Source organism: Pyrus communis, chromosome 10 (assembly GCF_963583255.1).
Source record: "Pyrus communis chromosome 10, drPyrComm1.1, whole genome shotgun sequence".
NCBI lineage: Eukaryota > Viridiplantae > Streptophyta > Magnoliopsida > Rosales > Rosaceae > Pyrus > Pyrus communis.
The window spans coordinates 24476795-24489971 of NC_084812.1; the positions used below are offsets into that span (position 1 = coordinate 24476795).

The 13177-nt window shown below is 41.8% G+C and overlaps 2 protein-coding genes across 2 annotated transcripts; one reads left to right on the forward strand and one right to left on the reverse strand.

The window, feature by feature from the left end:
- Positions 1 to 4844: 4844 nt before the first annotated feature.
- On the reverse strand, positions 4845 to 7675 carry LOC137748424 (transcription termination factor MTERF8, chloroplastic-like). Its single transcript, XM_068488572.1, has 2 exons — positions 6360 to 7675; positions 4845 to 6007 (listed from the first exon to the last, which is right to left on the reverse strand). The coding sequence occupies exon 1, from the start codon at positions 7572 to 7574 to the stop codon at positions 6423 to 6425; it is 1152 nt and encodes a 383-aa protein (XP_068344673.1). The 5' UTR covers positions 7575 to 7675; the 3' UTR covers positions 4845 to 6007; positions 6360 to 6422.
- Positions 7676 to 10615: 2940 nt separating this feature from the next.
- On the forward strand, positions 10616 to 11524 carry LOC137748041 (uncharacterized). The gene has a single exon (XM_068488144.1). It carries the CDS (start codon positions 10616 to 10618, stop codon positions 11522 to 11524), a length of 909 nt encoding a protein of 302 aa, XP_068344245.1.
- Positions 11525 to 13177: the final 1653 nt, after the last annotated feature.

The window sequence follows — 13177 nt, forward strand, 5'->3', positions numbered from 1 at the left end:
CAGGAAAGTGAAATAACAACCCACGATAAACAAGCCCTAGAATCGTGGTGATCGACTAAGTCAAAACAGAAAACAAACAAACTTGTCCCTCAAGTGTAGGAGGGTTATTAGCACGTCCAGGAATAAACCCTAGAATAAAGGAACCCTATCATCAAGAATCTCGGATAACTTCAACATCCTCCCTTAAACTAAATATCATTGATATACAGTTTATTCTAGGGCATTTTGCAAACACCCATTAAATCTCGCAGCTTCTGAAATACTTCAAGTTTCAGCGGCTTCGTCATTATGTCTGCTATCTGCTCCTGCGTAGAACACTGCAGCAACTCCACCACCTCATCTTTGACAAGATCTCGAAGGAAATGAAACCGTATATCTATATGTTTACTGCGACCATGCATTACTGGATTCTTTGAAAGCTTAATGGTTGAGACATTATCACAATAAACCACTGTCGGACCAGTTTACCTCAAATTCAAACTACTCAAAATCCTTCTTAACCACACTACTTGACACGCACTTGAAGCTGCAGCAATGAATTCTGCTTCAGTGGTGGAAAAAGTGACCACTGGTTGCTTCTTCGAGGACCATGAGACTGCTCCTGAATTCATCATAAATACATAGCCTGACGTACTCCTTCTGTCATCTTGATCACCAGCATAGTCACTGTCTGTATAGCCGATAATCCCTTCATCTCCTCCCTTCTTGTAGAATACCCCAAACTCAACAGTGCCCTTTATGTACCTTAAAATCTGTTTGGCTGCCATCACATGAGTCTCAGTAGGATACTCCATATACCTGCTGATTAGGCTTACGGTGTACATAAGATCAGGTCGTGTAGCTGTTAAGTACATAAGACTTCCAACCATCTGCTTATAAAATGTGCTATCTACTCTTGCTCCTCCTTCATCACGAGAGCCTGCTTGAGCCTATACAGCGCCTTCTTGAGACGATATACCTTGGCTTCGCTTCCCTTCTGTTCATATCCAGGTGGTTGTTCAACAAAGACTTCTTCATTAATCTCTCCATGCAAGAAAGCTGATTTGACATCGAGTTGATAGATCTTCCAACTCCTTTGTGCAGCAAGGGAAATAACCACTCGAATTGTATCCAATCGTGCCACTGGTGCGAATACTTCAGAAAAATCTACTCCATACTGTTGGCTATACCCCTTGGCAACAAGCCGAGCTTTGTACTTGTCCACCTCTCCATTTTCATTTAGTTTTGTCTTGAAAACCCACTTTACTCCAATGATTTTTCCTCCTGATGGTAGGTCAGTCAACTCCCATGTATTATTCTTCTCTATTGCTTCTATTTCTCGATCCATTGCTTGTTTCCACTTCTCACTCTTCATGGCTTCGCAATAAGTAGTGGGATCGCCGTTAGTAAACAAGGCTAGATGAGCCAGGTTCATATTTTCTTCATCAGAGAAACCTTCACCAGTGTCATAGTCTCTCATCCAAATTGGTGGCCTTCGAGCTCGTCCCTCTTGAGGTGCACTGCCTTCATTTGTGACATCTTCTGATTCAAAGAAGCTATCATCAGCCGACTCATGAGCTTCAGATTCTTCTTTATCTTCTTCTTCATTTCCTTCATCTTCTGTAATTGTTTCTTCATCAAGATCAGCTAATATAGCTTCCTCATGACTTTCATCCCAAATCCATTGTTGATCTTCCTCAAAAACCACATCTCTGCTTATAATAATTTTGTTTGAGACAGGGTTAAACAATCTATAAGCTTTAGACTCTTCACTTACCCCCAACAGTATGCATTTGATGCTTTTGTCATCAAGTTTCACTCTTTTACTATCAGGTACGTGCACATGAGAGATGCAACCAAGGACCCTAAAATGCTCCACCGAGGGTTTGCGCCCACTCCATGCTTCCTCAGGTGTCTTGCTTTTCACAGCAAGGGTTGGACTTCGATTCAACACATGTACTGCCCAGTTCACTGCTTCTGGCCAGAAAGTCTTCGGAATATGCTTCTCTGATAACATACATCGAACCATATTCATGATGGTTCGATTCTTTCGCTCAGCAATGCCGTTTTGTTGAGGCGTGTAGGCAGCTGTCAACTGTCTGTGAATGCCATTCTCATTGCAAAAATCTGTGAATTCATGTGATGTGAACTCACCTCCTCGATCCGTCCTCAAACTTTTTATGAATGCTCCTGTTTCCTTCTCCACTTTGGCTTTATACATCTTAAACACTGCAAAAGCTTCTGATTTCTCCACCAGAAAATAAACCCAAGTTCTTCTACTATAGTCATCAATAAAAGTTATGAGATATCTCTTCTTACTGTTTGAGATTGGGTTTATGGGACCACAAATGTCAGCATGTATCAATTGAAGGATCTTCAAGGCTCTCCACACACTTTCCCTAAGAAAAGAGTCACGATGCTGCTTCCCCACGAGACAGCCTTCACACACTTTCTGAGAAGCTTTGAACTTTGGCAGCCCCTCAACCATATTCTTCTGTTGTAGCACCTTCAATCCGCTCCAACTTAAATGTCCATATCGACAATGCCAGCGATCTGCCTGATCTGTAGTTGTCAAGGAGAGACAACTTTGTGTCTTTACTGGACAGCGAGCAACCAAGGCAAACATCCTATTGTATGTCATATCAGTTTCACGTATGAGACCTTTCTCAGGGTGGAAGATCTTACATTTGCCATGTTGCATTAGCACTGCAAGTCCCCTCTCTTGTAGTTGACCGATGCTCAACAAGTTATTATTTAATTCAGGTACAAAGAAGACTTCTGTAATCACATGCATGGTCCCATGCACTTCCATTCGCACTTTCTCTTTGCCTTGCACACTAGACTGAAGTTGTTTCCCAGCTTGACTGACTCTCGGAAATTGGCATCCATTTCAATAAATGCTTCCTTGATACCACACATATGGTTACTACACCCAGAATCAAGGAACCAAACATGCTCCATCTCAGCTTCCTTGATATCCACCTGCGACATTAGCAGCATTTCTTCCTTTGTTTCTGCAAAATTAGCCTTAGAGTCCTTAGCCTTCTTAGGGCATTCCCACTGAAAATGCCTTAGCTCGTGACAATTGTAGCATTCCAGGATAGACTTGTCGAACCCAAATCTACCTCTTCCTCTTCCTCTTCCACGATAGAAGCCACGACCACCACTTCGTTCTCCTTGTTGGACTCCAGTGGTTACTTGGAGAGCTTGTTCATCCACCACATGCCGACTCATCCTTTGTTCATGCACAAGAAGACTGCTCTGAAGTTCATCAATGGACAAAGTATCCAAGTCATTCGACTCCTCGATCGAACAAACAACATAGTCAAATTTTGAAGTCATAGACCTCAAAATTTTTTCAATGATCACTATATCTTCCATTCTTTCTCCATGCACCCTCATCTTATTAGCTATAATGAGTGTTCTTCCAAAGTAATCATTGACAGTTTCTCCAGTCTTCATATGTAATACTTCGAACTCCTTTCAAAGTGCCTGCAACTGAGCACGTTTCACACGCGCTGTCCCTTGATACTTCTACTTCAAGGAATCCCATATGTCATTCGCCGTGTCCTTCTTCAAGATCATTTCCAGGATTGAACGATCAATGGCCTGAAACAGGTAGTTCTTGGCCTTAAAGTCTTTCAACTTCAGTTCCTTCAGTGCCTTCTTCTGCAAATCACTAGAGTCAGCTCCTTCTGCGACTGTAGTAATTCCTGTCTCCACCAGATTCCAATACTCCTTGGAACGCAGAAAGTTTTCCATAAGCATACTCCAGTGATCATAGTGCCCATCGAGCCTCGGAATGGCAGGTTGCACAAAGCTATTTTCGGATGTCATGTTCTTGTTCTCTTATTCACACAACTGTGTTTGCAGATTTTTGGTCAGGCCCCGTGATGGGGCTCTGATACCAGATGTTGAAACTGAACTAGGTTAACGTAAAGCTTTTGTGAACACAAAGTGTATTGCACTGATAAAACTCGAGAGTATTCTTATTAAACTCAAAGACAACAACTAGCTATTATATAGCTTTACATCAACAGGAAAGTGAAATAACAACCCACGATAAACAAGCCCTAGAATCGTGGTGATCGACTAAGTCAAAACAGAAAACAAACAAACTTGTCCCTCAAGTGTAGGAGGGTTATTAGCACGTCCAGGAATAAACCCTAGAATAAAGGAACCCTATCATCAAGAATCTCGGATAACTTCAACAAAATTCAAATCACCAAATACAAATCAAGTCAAACCAAAATTTGATCAATACATCATCCCCAAATGGCTGGATTAGATGAACTTAGATAAAGCTCACTCCTTTATCAATGCCCAAAAGGGCTTCTCCGCCGACGACTCTTCCTTGGAGCTCGACCCTTGCGATTCCTGCACAGTAAGCACTTTTGGCTTCTTTTTTTTTTTGCAATTCGAATAATCAAATTTTGAATTTTGGGTTTCTGGAAATTGTGGAAATTTGATTTCTGGGTTTTGGGTTAAAGCTATCGATCGGTGGAACGGTGAACTTGCTGGGCAGATCGTTCATGTGAGAAGGTGAAGAAAGAAGGTGAGAAGGGATAGATTGCTGCAGGCCATGGCGACCCGACTGGACGTCAGCAGCGGGCTTGGGCTGGGCCTTCTAGGCCCGGGAATGGTGGCGAAAGGTGAGGTAGAGAGAGAGGAAGAAGAAGGTGATTAGAGAGAGAGAGTGTGTGTGTGTCTTTGGGGTGAGGAAGACGAAGTGGGAAGGGGATTTCTGGGTTCTTTGTTTTTTTTTTTTAGCACAAATGAGGATCTCATATTTGCCACATCATCACTTAACAGTTAACTTAACAGATTTTCTAACGGATGTATGAAATTGAAAAAAAATGATAAGTAAATGTTTGAAATTGAAATGTTTTAAAGATGTTGTAAGGAATTGAAATTGATCCCAAACCTGAGGGGATAAAATGTAATTTACCCTCTTTATTTTGGATTCAATATTTTACAACTTGTGTCCAACAATCAATTCAAAAAGTGCAGTTCTGTCTCCACGACTTTGCCATTTGATCTCCCTTCAATCTTCAAGTGGAAGTGACACAACACTTACGCGGTCATCAATCACCTTTTTAACTTTGCAAGATACTAATACAATCACGCATAATGTATGAAATGAAATGATTTTTTAAATCAATCAATTACGAAAATCACAAGGCACATCCATAAGTGTAGGAAAAACCAATGATCAAAAACTAAGTTTTTCTCTAAAAACAAACGGCTACAAAACAGGTTTTTCTTCTCTTAAAATACTTTGGAAAATGCTCTCTGCTCACTGGCTGCTCTAAGCTATTATATATATCGGATTCAAAACTAACACATCCTTATCAACGTGTTCCGCAGCTAGATGAAAGAACTGGTAATCATCGAAGACATGTTCACAAAACACAACAGATTTGGAAGTCAAAATGGTTATAAGGAGCAATGCACTTGGAGTCCGGACTCCGGGTCATACAAGTGGCACGCCTGAGGCTACTTCATCTCTCTGCTAATCTAAACTACTCTTGCATTGCAGTCCTTATCTTCCTATGGATATGGAATTCCAAGGAAATATATAATTCAAATATGCATCAGATTTAACACAAGTCAACTAAACGGTGTGGCCCAAAACCTGTTTTTCCTTCCCCCAGTAACTTTATTTCAGGCATGGAAACACAATTTCGCCATTCAAACTATGGACGACTCAATGTTTAGTTTGATGAACTATCTCTAGCTTTAGAAGTCCTATTCCAACCAGTAATCCAGAAAATAAACATGAACTTTTAATGGAACTGCCCGCCATCTACTTTCTTCTACTTGGTTTTAATGGTGTTTGTAAGGCAAAATCTCTTGCTCTCTTCCTCGTTCACTTTTCTGCAGCACCTTGGCCAGCCTATATGTAGATTGCGACAGCACCAGACAGATGGGGAATCACTTCAAAGTCAACTAGTGAAGCCAATCACAAGTATTATTTGTAGTCTTATTCATAATTTGAATCATTATCTCAAATCCAAACTCCTCCACTCTGCATTACAACTCTAACGAATCAGTATAACACATCTTGTCAAAGCTTCATTTTTGTTTTTGAATAAGCAAGCATTACATAAACTGAACGCTAACAAGGCTAACACAAAGATAATGACAATGATAGTTTACGCAGCCACTGCCCGCTGAAACCAAGGCTGGCTAGCTGTTCGTGGAAGAAAATTACTAGGTTAGCAGAGCTAAACAGCTAAAGCAGCTATGCAGCAGAATGCAAACACAAAACAAACAAGTATTTGTTTTTCTTTGGCCAAGACTAACAGCTGAATTTATTTCTACAGAAATATGAAGAGTGTGTTGGCATAAGTAAAACAGTAGTTAACGAACGAACTTACAACACTGGGCCAAAAGCTAGCTGCTACCAATGACAATGACCAGTACTGCAGCTCCTACCAACATCATACATCCTGGATTTCCACTTTTCCTTCATACACGCTTAACAATTGAGGTACTTCATCTATATATCTGAACACAAACTTATCCAAGAAACACTTCTCCGCAGGTGCCAACAACGAACTCAAACCCACATTTTCAATTTCCTTTATCAATCCTTTCAACACCAAAACTTTCACGACCAAACACCTTGGTATAATTCTACTCTCCATACTGAGACCCATGACAGTCGGGTATTTGACAATTGATCTCTGCGGCCATCCCATCTTGTTCACTAAAAAATCCATTACTGACGCTATTTTTGTCTCCGACTTATTCATACAGAACGGGTACCGTCTGAAAGCAAAGAGAACATCATCCTCAGACCAACCCCACCTCTTATAAACTTCGCAATTTCGATTCCATACCGAGTTACTATCGTTAAAGCGCACTAATAATACACACATTGCATGCACAGAAGTTGATGTTTGCATATTAAAACCCATTTGCTCAACCCTATCCACAACCTCAACAAGCAGTTTACGCTTCAGTGCAAAAGCAGTGGGTTGACGAGCAAGCAACAGAGAAATGCAGGGTAGGGGCATACCTGATTCTCTCAACATCTCAAGATTTGGCACCAAATTCTTGGAATAGATAAACCATGAGCCCCGGCTCAAAACCGAAACGGCATTTTTCTCAGAAATCATACTCCTAAGGAATTTATAAGTGGGTACAATCTGTTTCTCCAAGCTCACACTCAAAATCCGAGGATAATTTGCCAGAAGTTTTCCAAGGCCCTCCCTTGAAACTCCATTCGACCTGAAAAACTCAAGCTTTGGCAAAAGGGTTTTCTCCGGATTGGAGTTAAGAAGTTGTGTGCATGACCTGAGGATCTTCGAGATCTGGATTTCGGAGAATCCATGGGTTCTGAGGAAGGACAAGACGGAGTCTGCTCTTTCTGGGGATTGCAACTCGAACCACTTGGATGCTGAAATCGCACCTTTTGGGGACAACCCACATGAGTTTATGAGGTAATTGATTGTGAAATTGGGTTGGATTTCTGAGATTTCCGAGCTCAAGTGTCTGCGGAGTATCGGATGTTGAACAAAGAATGTGATTCTGGAAGCAGCAACTATGCTGGAAGATTGCGAATAGCATAATCTGAGTGTTCGCAGCATACTAGCGTGTTAGCAGAGTGGAAGCAACTAAGCCGATGACGATCAAATTCTATCGGGAAATCCCCAAAACCCTACCGGCTAATACTGCCCTTTTTTTTCAACAATCAGTGTATATTGGAAGTTGTCATTTATTACTATGATTTAATAGTTTTATATTCGTTTATATATAAGGGGTTTTAAGTTTCATTTTTATCAAAAACGAATTTAAACTACATTATTCCTCTTTTGAGCAATGTGAGATCTTTGTTTATATGAGTTTTCAAATTAATTTGATGATAGATTACGGAACATGTATTCAATTCGGAGTTTGAGAGAATTTAATGGATTTATAAATTCATGGATTTCTTGGGAGTTCAGTTGATTTTTTGAGATTTCATATAAGGGGGTGTATTCAAATGAGACTTTGAGATATTTTAATTCTTTTAATGAATCTAAGGGTATTCAATTAGGATTTTAAGCGATTCTCTAAAATTCAAAGTGTATCCCATTAGAATTTTAAGATAGTTAATTAAAATCTTTAGAAATCCGGATGTATTCAATTAGAATTTTAAAATAGTTTATAACATTTAAGGTGTATTCAATTAGAAATTGATTTTAAAGAAATTGAAAAAGTTCAGGAATTTGAGAGAATTGATGAGATTTTGAAGTGTATTTTAAGCAACTTTTTTAGAGTTTTTTTTTTTTTCAAGCCACATGGAGTTGCTCTGAGAAAGTCAGAGGTTTGGTTTGGCGATTCACGTTTGGAACCCTAGAGGTGTGATGGCGGCAAGGTGCATAGGAGTTTCGAGAGGTTCACGATCAGGGGCATTTGTAAAGGGTTCTGATAGTGCACAAAAGGGCTAGGTTTTGCTGCAAAGGAGATTCCCTCATGGTAATTATGTGCGTAGGGGGGCGAGTTTAGGAGGGAAGGACGTTGTGCAACATCGTGGTCCTGTTGCTAGCATGGCGTTGGATCGCGAAAGGCAAGAGGTAAAGCAGTTGGGATCCCGGTTTGGGGCTAACCTTCGTTTGACTGATAAGGAACAAAATGGAATTGCAATTGATAAGAAGGCTACTGATGGAGTGTTTTAGGGTTTCAGTATACCATGGTTACAAAGGTTCTGATGTCTAAGGATGTGAATGGTGAAGCCTTCATAGATTGTTTCACGTCGCTTTGGCACAAAAGAGAGGGTGTCTCTATCCGTGATAATGGTGACCGTAGATTTTTTACGAGGTTTGTCGGGCAACATGATTTGGAAAAAGTGGTGGATGCGGATCAGCCTTCGACCTTTAAGAATGACCTAGTGATGGTGGCTGATAGAACGGGAAATGGTCTTAATCGTTGGACTGCATTCTCTTGGGCTTTTTTTGGGTGCAAATTCACAATGTTCCCCCATTGAGTATGACTGTGGTGGTAGCGGAATGTGGGTACTGTCCGTAAGGTGGATACGTCGGTCAGTCGTGATTGCATTGGTTGATTCTTTCGTGTGAAAATTTGATTTAATGTAAGTGAACCTCTCATGCGTGGGATGTTTGTGCATTTTTCGGATGATGGAAGGATTTGGGTAGATTTGAAGTATGAACCACTACCGCGATATTGCCTTATTTGTGGCTTTATGGGGCATACAACGAGAGCTTGTCGGGATAATTTGGAGGACGATAGAGAGGCTGGGATGGATTCGGTGGTTCTGGATGAGACTTTCGAGTATCAGGCTTGGATGCAGAGGTGGACCTTCGTGGTAACTCATTGAGATTCAGTTTTCGAGGCGGTGGATCAGGTGTTTCAAATAGGGGGCGAGTTAGTTTGGCACAGATAAGGATAGTATGAAGTACTGATTGGGGTGGATCGAAAATGAATGGCGAGTCTTCCATAGTATCAGGGACTCCAGCTACTTCTGGGGATAGTGGGGTCCAACCTGGAGTTGCTAGTAGTAGGCGGATGGATGACAGAGTGGTTAACACGGGACGATCCTTAAGCAAGGTTGGAAGTGCTATGCACCATCATGCGCCAAAGGGTATTAACCTTGCTGCACAAATTCGTCGTCAACGAGTGAATGAGGAGGAAGCAAGGAAAAGTCGAGAAAAGGCTTATGATGCAAGATTAATCGGTTCGGGGGGTGTGATTACGGATGAATCAGTGGATGTGGTCTTTCACAGAATGCTGGAGGAGGATGGATGGATTAACTTTGTATGTGTATCGCAGGAGAACGGGAAGGAGATTGACTTAGATATTGCAGCACAAACTGGGAAGGGTGGGAAATGTGACTTAGGAGGCAAGGGAATAGACTTGGTAGTGCATACCGAACGTGTAAAAGTGAAAGGAGGTTTTGAGATTTTTGAGGATGATCCCTTTGATCTAGTTTCTATTATTGAGGCAGTGATGAAGAACCAAAAATGAAGGAAAATGCCTATTCATGATGTCACATCCCGGCCCGGGCCCCACCACATCACGGGCCCTCTCCGCCACTGTAGAACGATATTGTCTGCTTTGGGCCCCAACCACACCCTCACGGTTTTGTTTCTGGGAACTCAAACGAGAACTTCCCAGTGGGTCAACCATCATGGGATTGCTCTCGCGCACAATTCGCTTAACTTTGGAGTTCTGATGGAACCTGAAGCCAGTGAGCTCCCAAAAGGCCTCGTGCTAGGTAGAGATGAGAATATACATATAAGGCTCACAGGATCTACTCCCATGGGCAATGTGGGAAGTTACAATCCCCCTCTTAGGGGCCCGACGTCCTCGTCGGCACACCATAGCTAGGGTTAGGCTCTGATACCAAATTGTCACATCCCAACCCGGGCCAGCTCCACCACCATAGCACGACATTGTCCACTTTGGGCCCGACCACGCCCTCACAATTTTGTTTCTAGGAACTCACACGAGAACTTCCCAGTGGGTCACCCATCATGGGATTGCTCTCGCGCACTACTCGCTTAACTTCATAATTCTAATGGAACCCGAAGCCAGTGAGCTCCTAAAAGGTCTCGTACTAGGTAGAGATGGGGAATATACATATAAGGCTTACAAGATCCACTCCCCTGGGTGATGTGGGATGTTACACATGAGGTGGAATATGTGGAACCTGTTGAGTGTTATGAACCTCAAAGGAACCGACCAAAACAATCATTGTTGTCTGAGGCGGAGAAGACCAGCCTTAAGGGGTCTCCCAAGTCCCCATGAATGGAACTGTCAGGGTATCGGGCGTGACTTGACAATTGACGACCTGTTAGAGCAAAATAAGCTTCATACCCCCGACATAGTGATTCTGTTGGAGACTAAAAATAGAAGTAATCACTATGTTTATTTGAATAGAAGGCTTGGGATGGATTCTATGCATGCTGTTGAACCAAGGGGAATTGCTGGTGGTATGTGCATTTTTTGGAGGAACTATGTTTTACTGGTTAAATATGCAAATTTTTTCCTTGAGGTTGGTATATGTGACGGGGAAATAAATGAGAATTGGAGGTTGTTCGCGATTTACACGAGTACGAATGATAATAAGAGGAAAGACCAATGGCGAATGCTATCTAATCGGATTAAGGCTGCAAGGAACAAATGTTTGCTTATTGGGGATTTCAATGATATCATTGATGATTTAGATAAGGAAAGGGGGAATTACAGGTCTGTGGTAAGTATGAGGAATTTCTGTGACTTTAGTGTAGGTAACAAGCTCCTTGACTTGGGCTTTATGGGGTACCCATTTACTTGGAGGAATCGCAAGGATGAAGGCCCTATACAGCAGCGCTTAGACCATGGGTTGGCGACGAGTGGTTGGGTTGATGTGTATCTCGAGGCAAAAATTATGCATGAAGTCTTAGAGGGGTCTGACCATGCCATGCTTATTTTGGCTACGAAACCTTCGACGTTGATTAGGAAGCGACGGTTTATTTATGATGAACAAGGTGAAAGAGTGTCGCGGGGTTGTGAAACAAAATTGGAGTCGTGGGTTTATGGGCTCGCATGCCTTTAGGGTTGTGGAAAAGTTGAAATGGGTTCGCCGTGGATTGCAAGAATGGAGGAAATCTAATAGGTGGAACTCGAAATCTCGTATTGATGCTTAGAAGAATGATCTAAGGCAGGCTTATAAAACACCGGCATTTGCAAATGATGATGTTCGCCGTAAGGAGGTGGAGCTTAAGTCGATGCTTAAGGAGGAATAGAGGAATTGGAGGATTAAATCATGAACTCAGTGGATTCAGGAATGGGACAAAAATACTAAATTTTTCCATGCTCAAGCGGTGAAATGACGTCGATGTAATAAAATACTGGGTTTGGAAGATGATCAGGGAGTTTGGTGCACCGAACCATCTCAGGTGGATGCGATTGCAGTTGGCTACTTTCAAAACCTTTTCATGTCGTGTAGCTCATGTAGAGTCTTAGAGATTACGGAATGTGTTGAGACTAGGCTTACGGCAGCGGATTAGAGCCAACTTTTGCGACCTATATCGGAAAAGGAGGTGCGGCAAATTGTTTTTCAAATACCAGCTGATAAGTCGCCTGGACCAGATGGCTTTATGGGTAGTTTCTACCATGAATATTGGGATGCTGTGGATATGGTGAAGGCATTTTGGTTCTCTGGGAAACTATTACGGAAATTGAATCATATTCACTTGGTTCTAATTTCGAAAGTGCTTAGTCCGCGAATGATGTCTCAGCTAAGACCGATATCTTTGTGTAATGTGGTCTCTAAGGTGAGTGCAATGCTTTTGATAACTCGTATGAAGATGGCTATGCCATAGCTTATTAGTGCAAATCAGTCGGCTTTTGTGACTGGGAGACAGATTCAAGATAATGTTTTGGTGGTGCATGAGATATTACATTTGCTTAATCCACTTTGAGATGGAGATGAGGTTTCAGTGGCAATGAAATTGGATATGGCGAAGGCTTATGTTCGTGTGGAATGGAGTTACTTATTAGCGATGATGGAAGCTATGGGTTTTCCATTTGAGTTTTTCCATCGAATTGCGGAGTGCATTACTACAGTGTCCTACAATGTGTTGGTTAATGGAGCATTTACTGGGTGCATTTAGCCACAGAGAGGGTTGAGGTAAGGAGATCCTATGTCCCCATTTCTCTTTCTAATTTGTGCTGAGGGGTTCTCGGCATTGTTACATCCGAAGGAGGAGCCAAGAGTTTTACACGGAGTGCAAGTGGCACATGTTGTGTTGCCTCTTTCTCACTTATTCTTTGCAGATGATGAGGTAATTTTCTGTAGGGCTGAGGAGGAAGAGGTTCAGGTATTGCTAAGTTTTGGTGGAGGGGGAATAAGGATAAAGGTGGCATGCACTGGGTTTTATGGCAGAAAATGAAGCAAAGCAAGAAGGCATGTGGGTTAGGGTTTAGGGACTTATTGGCCTTTAACCTAGCTTATCTAGCAAACATTGGGTGGCGAATTATGCTTAATCCAAATACATTACCAGATCAAATTCTTAAAGCTAAATATTTTCCGGATCGACTGTTAGACCTCATAATATTTATTTTCCAAATGTGACCTACCAACTACTATTATTTATTCAAGCCATGTAGTTTGTACATATCCCTCCAATTCTTGTTGACAGCACATAGCTTTACTAAGCTATCCCTACATTACACATGTCAAGTTTCCTATGTGCCCATATGAAAT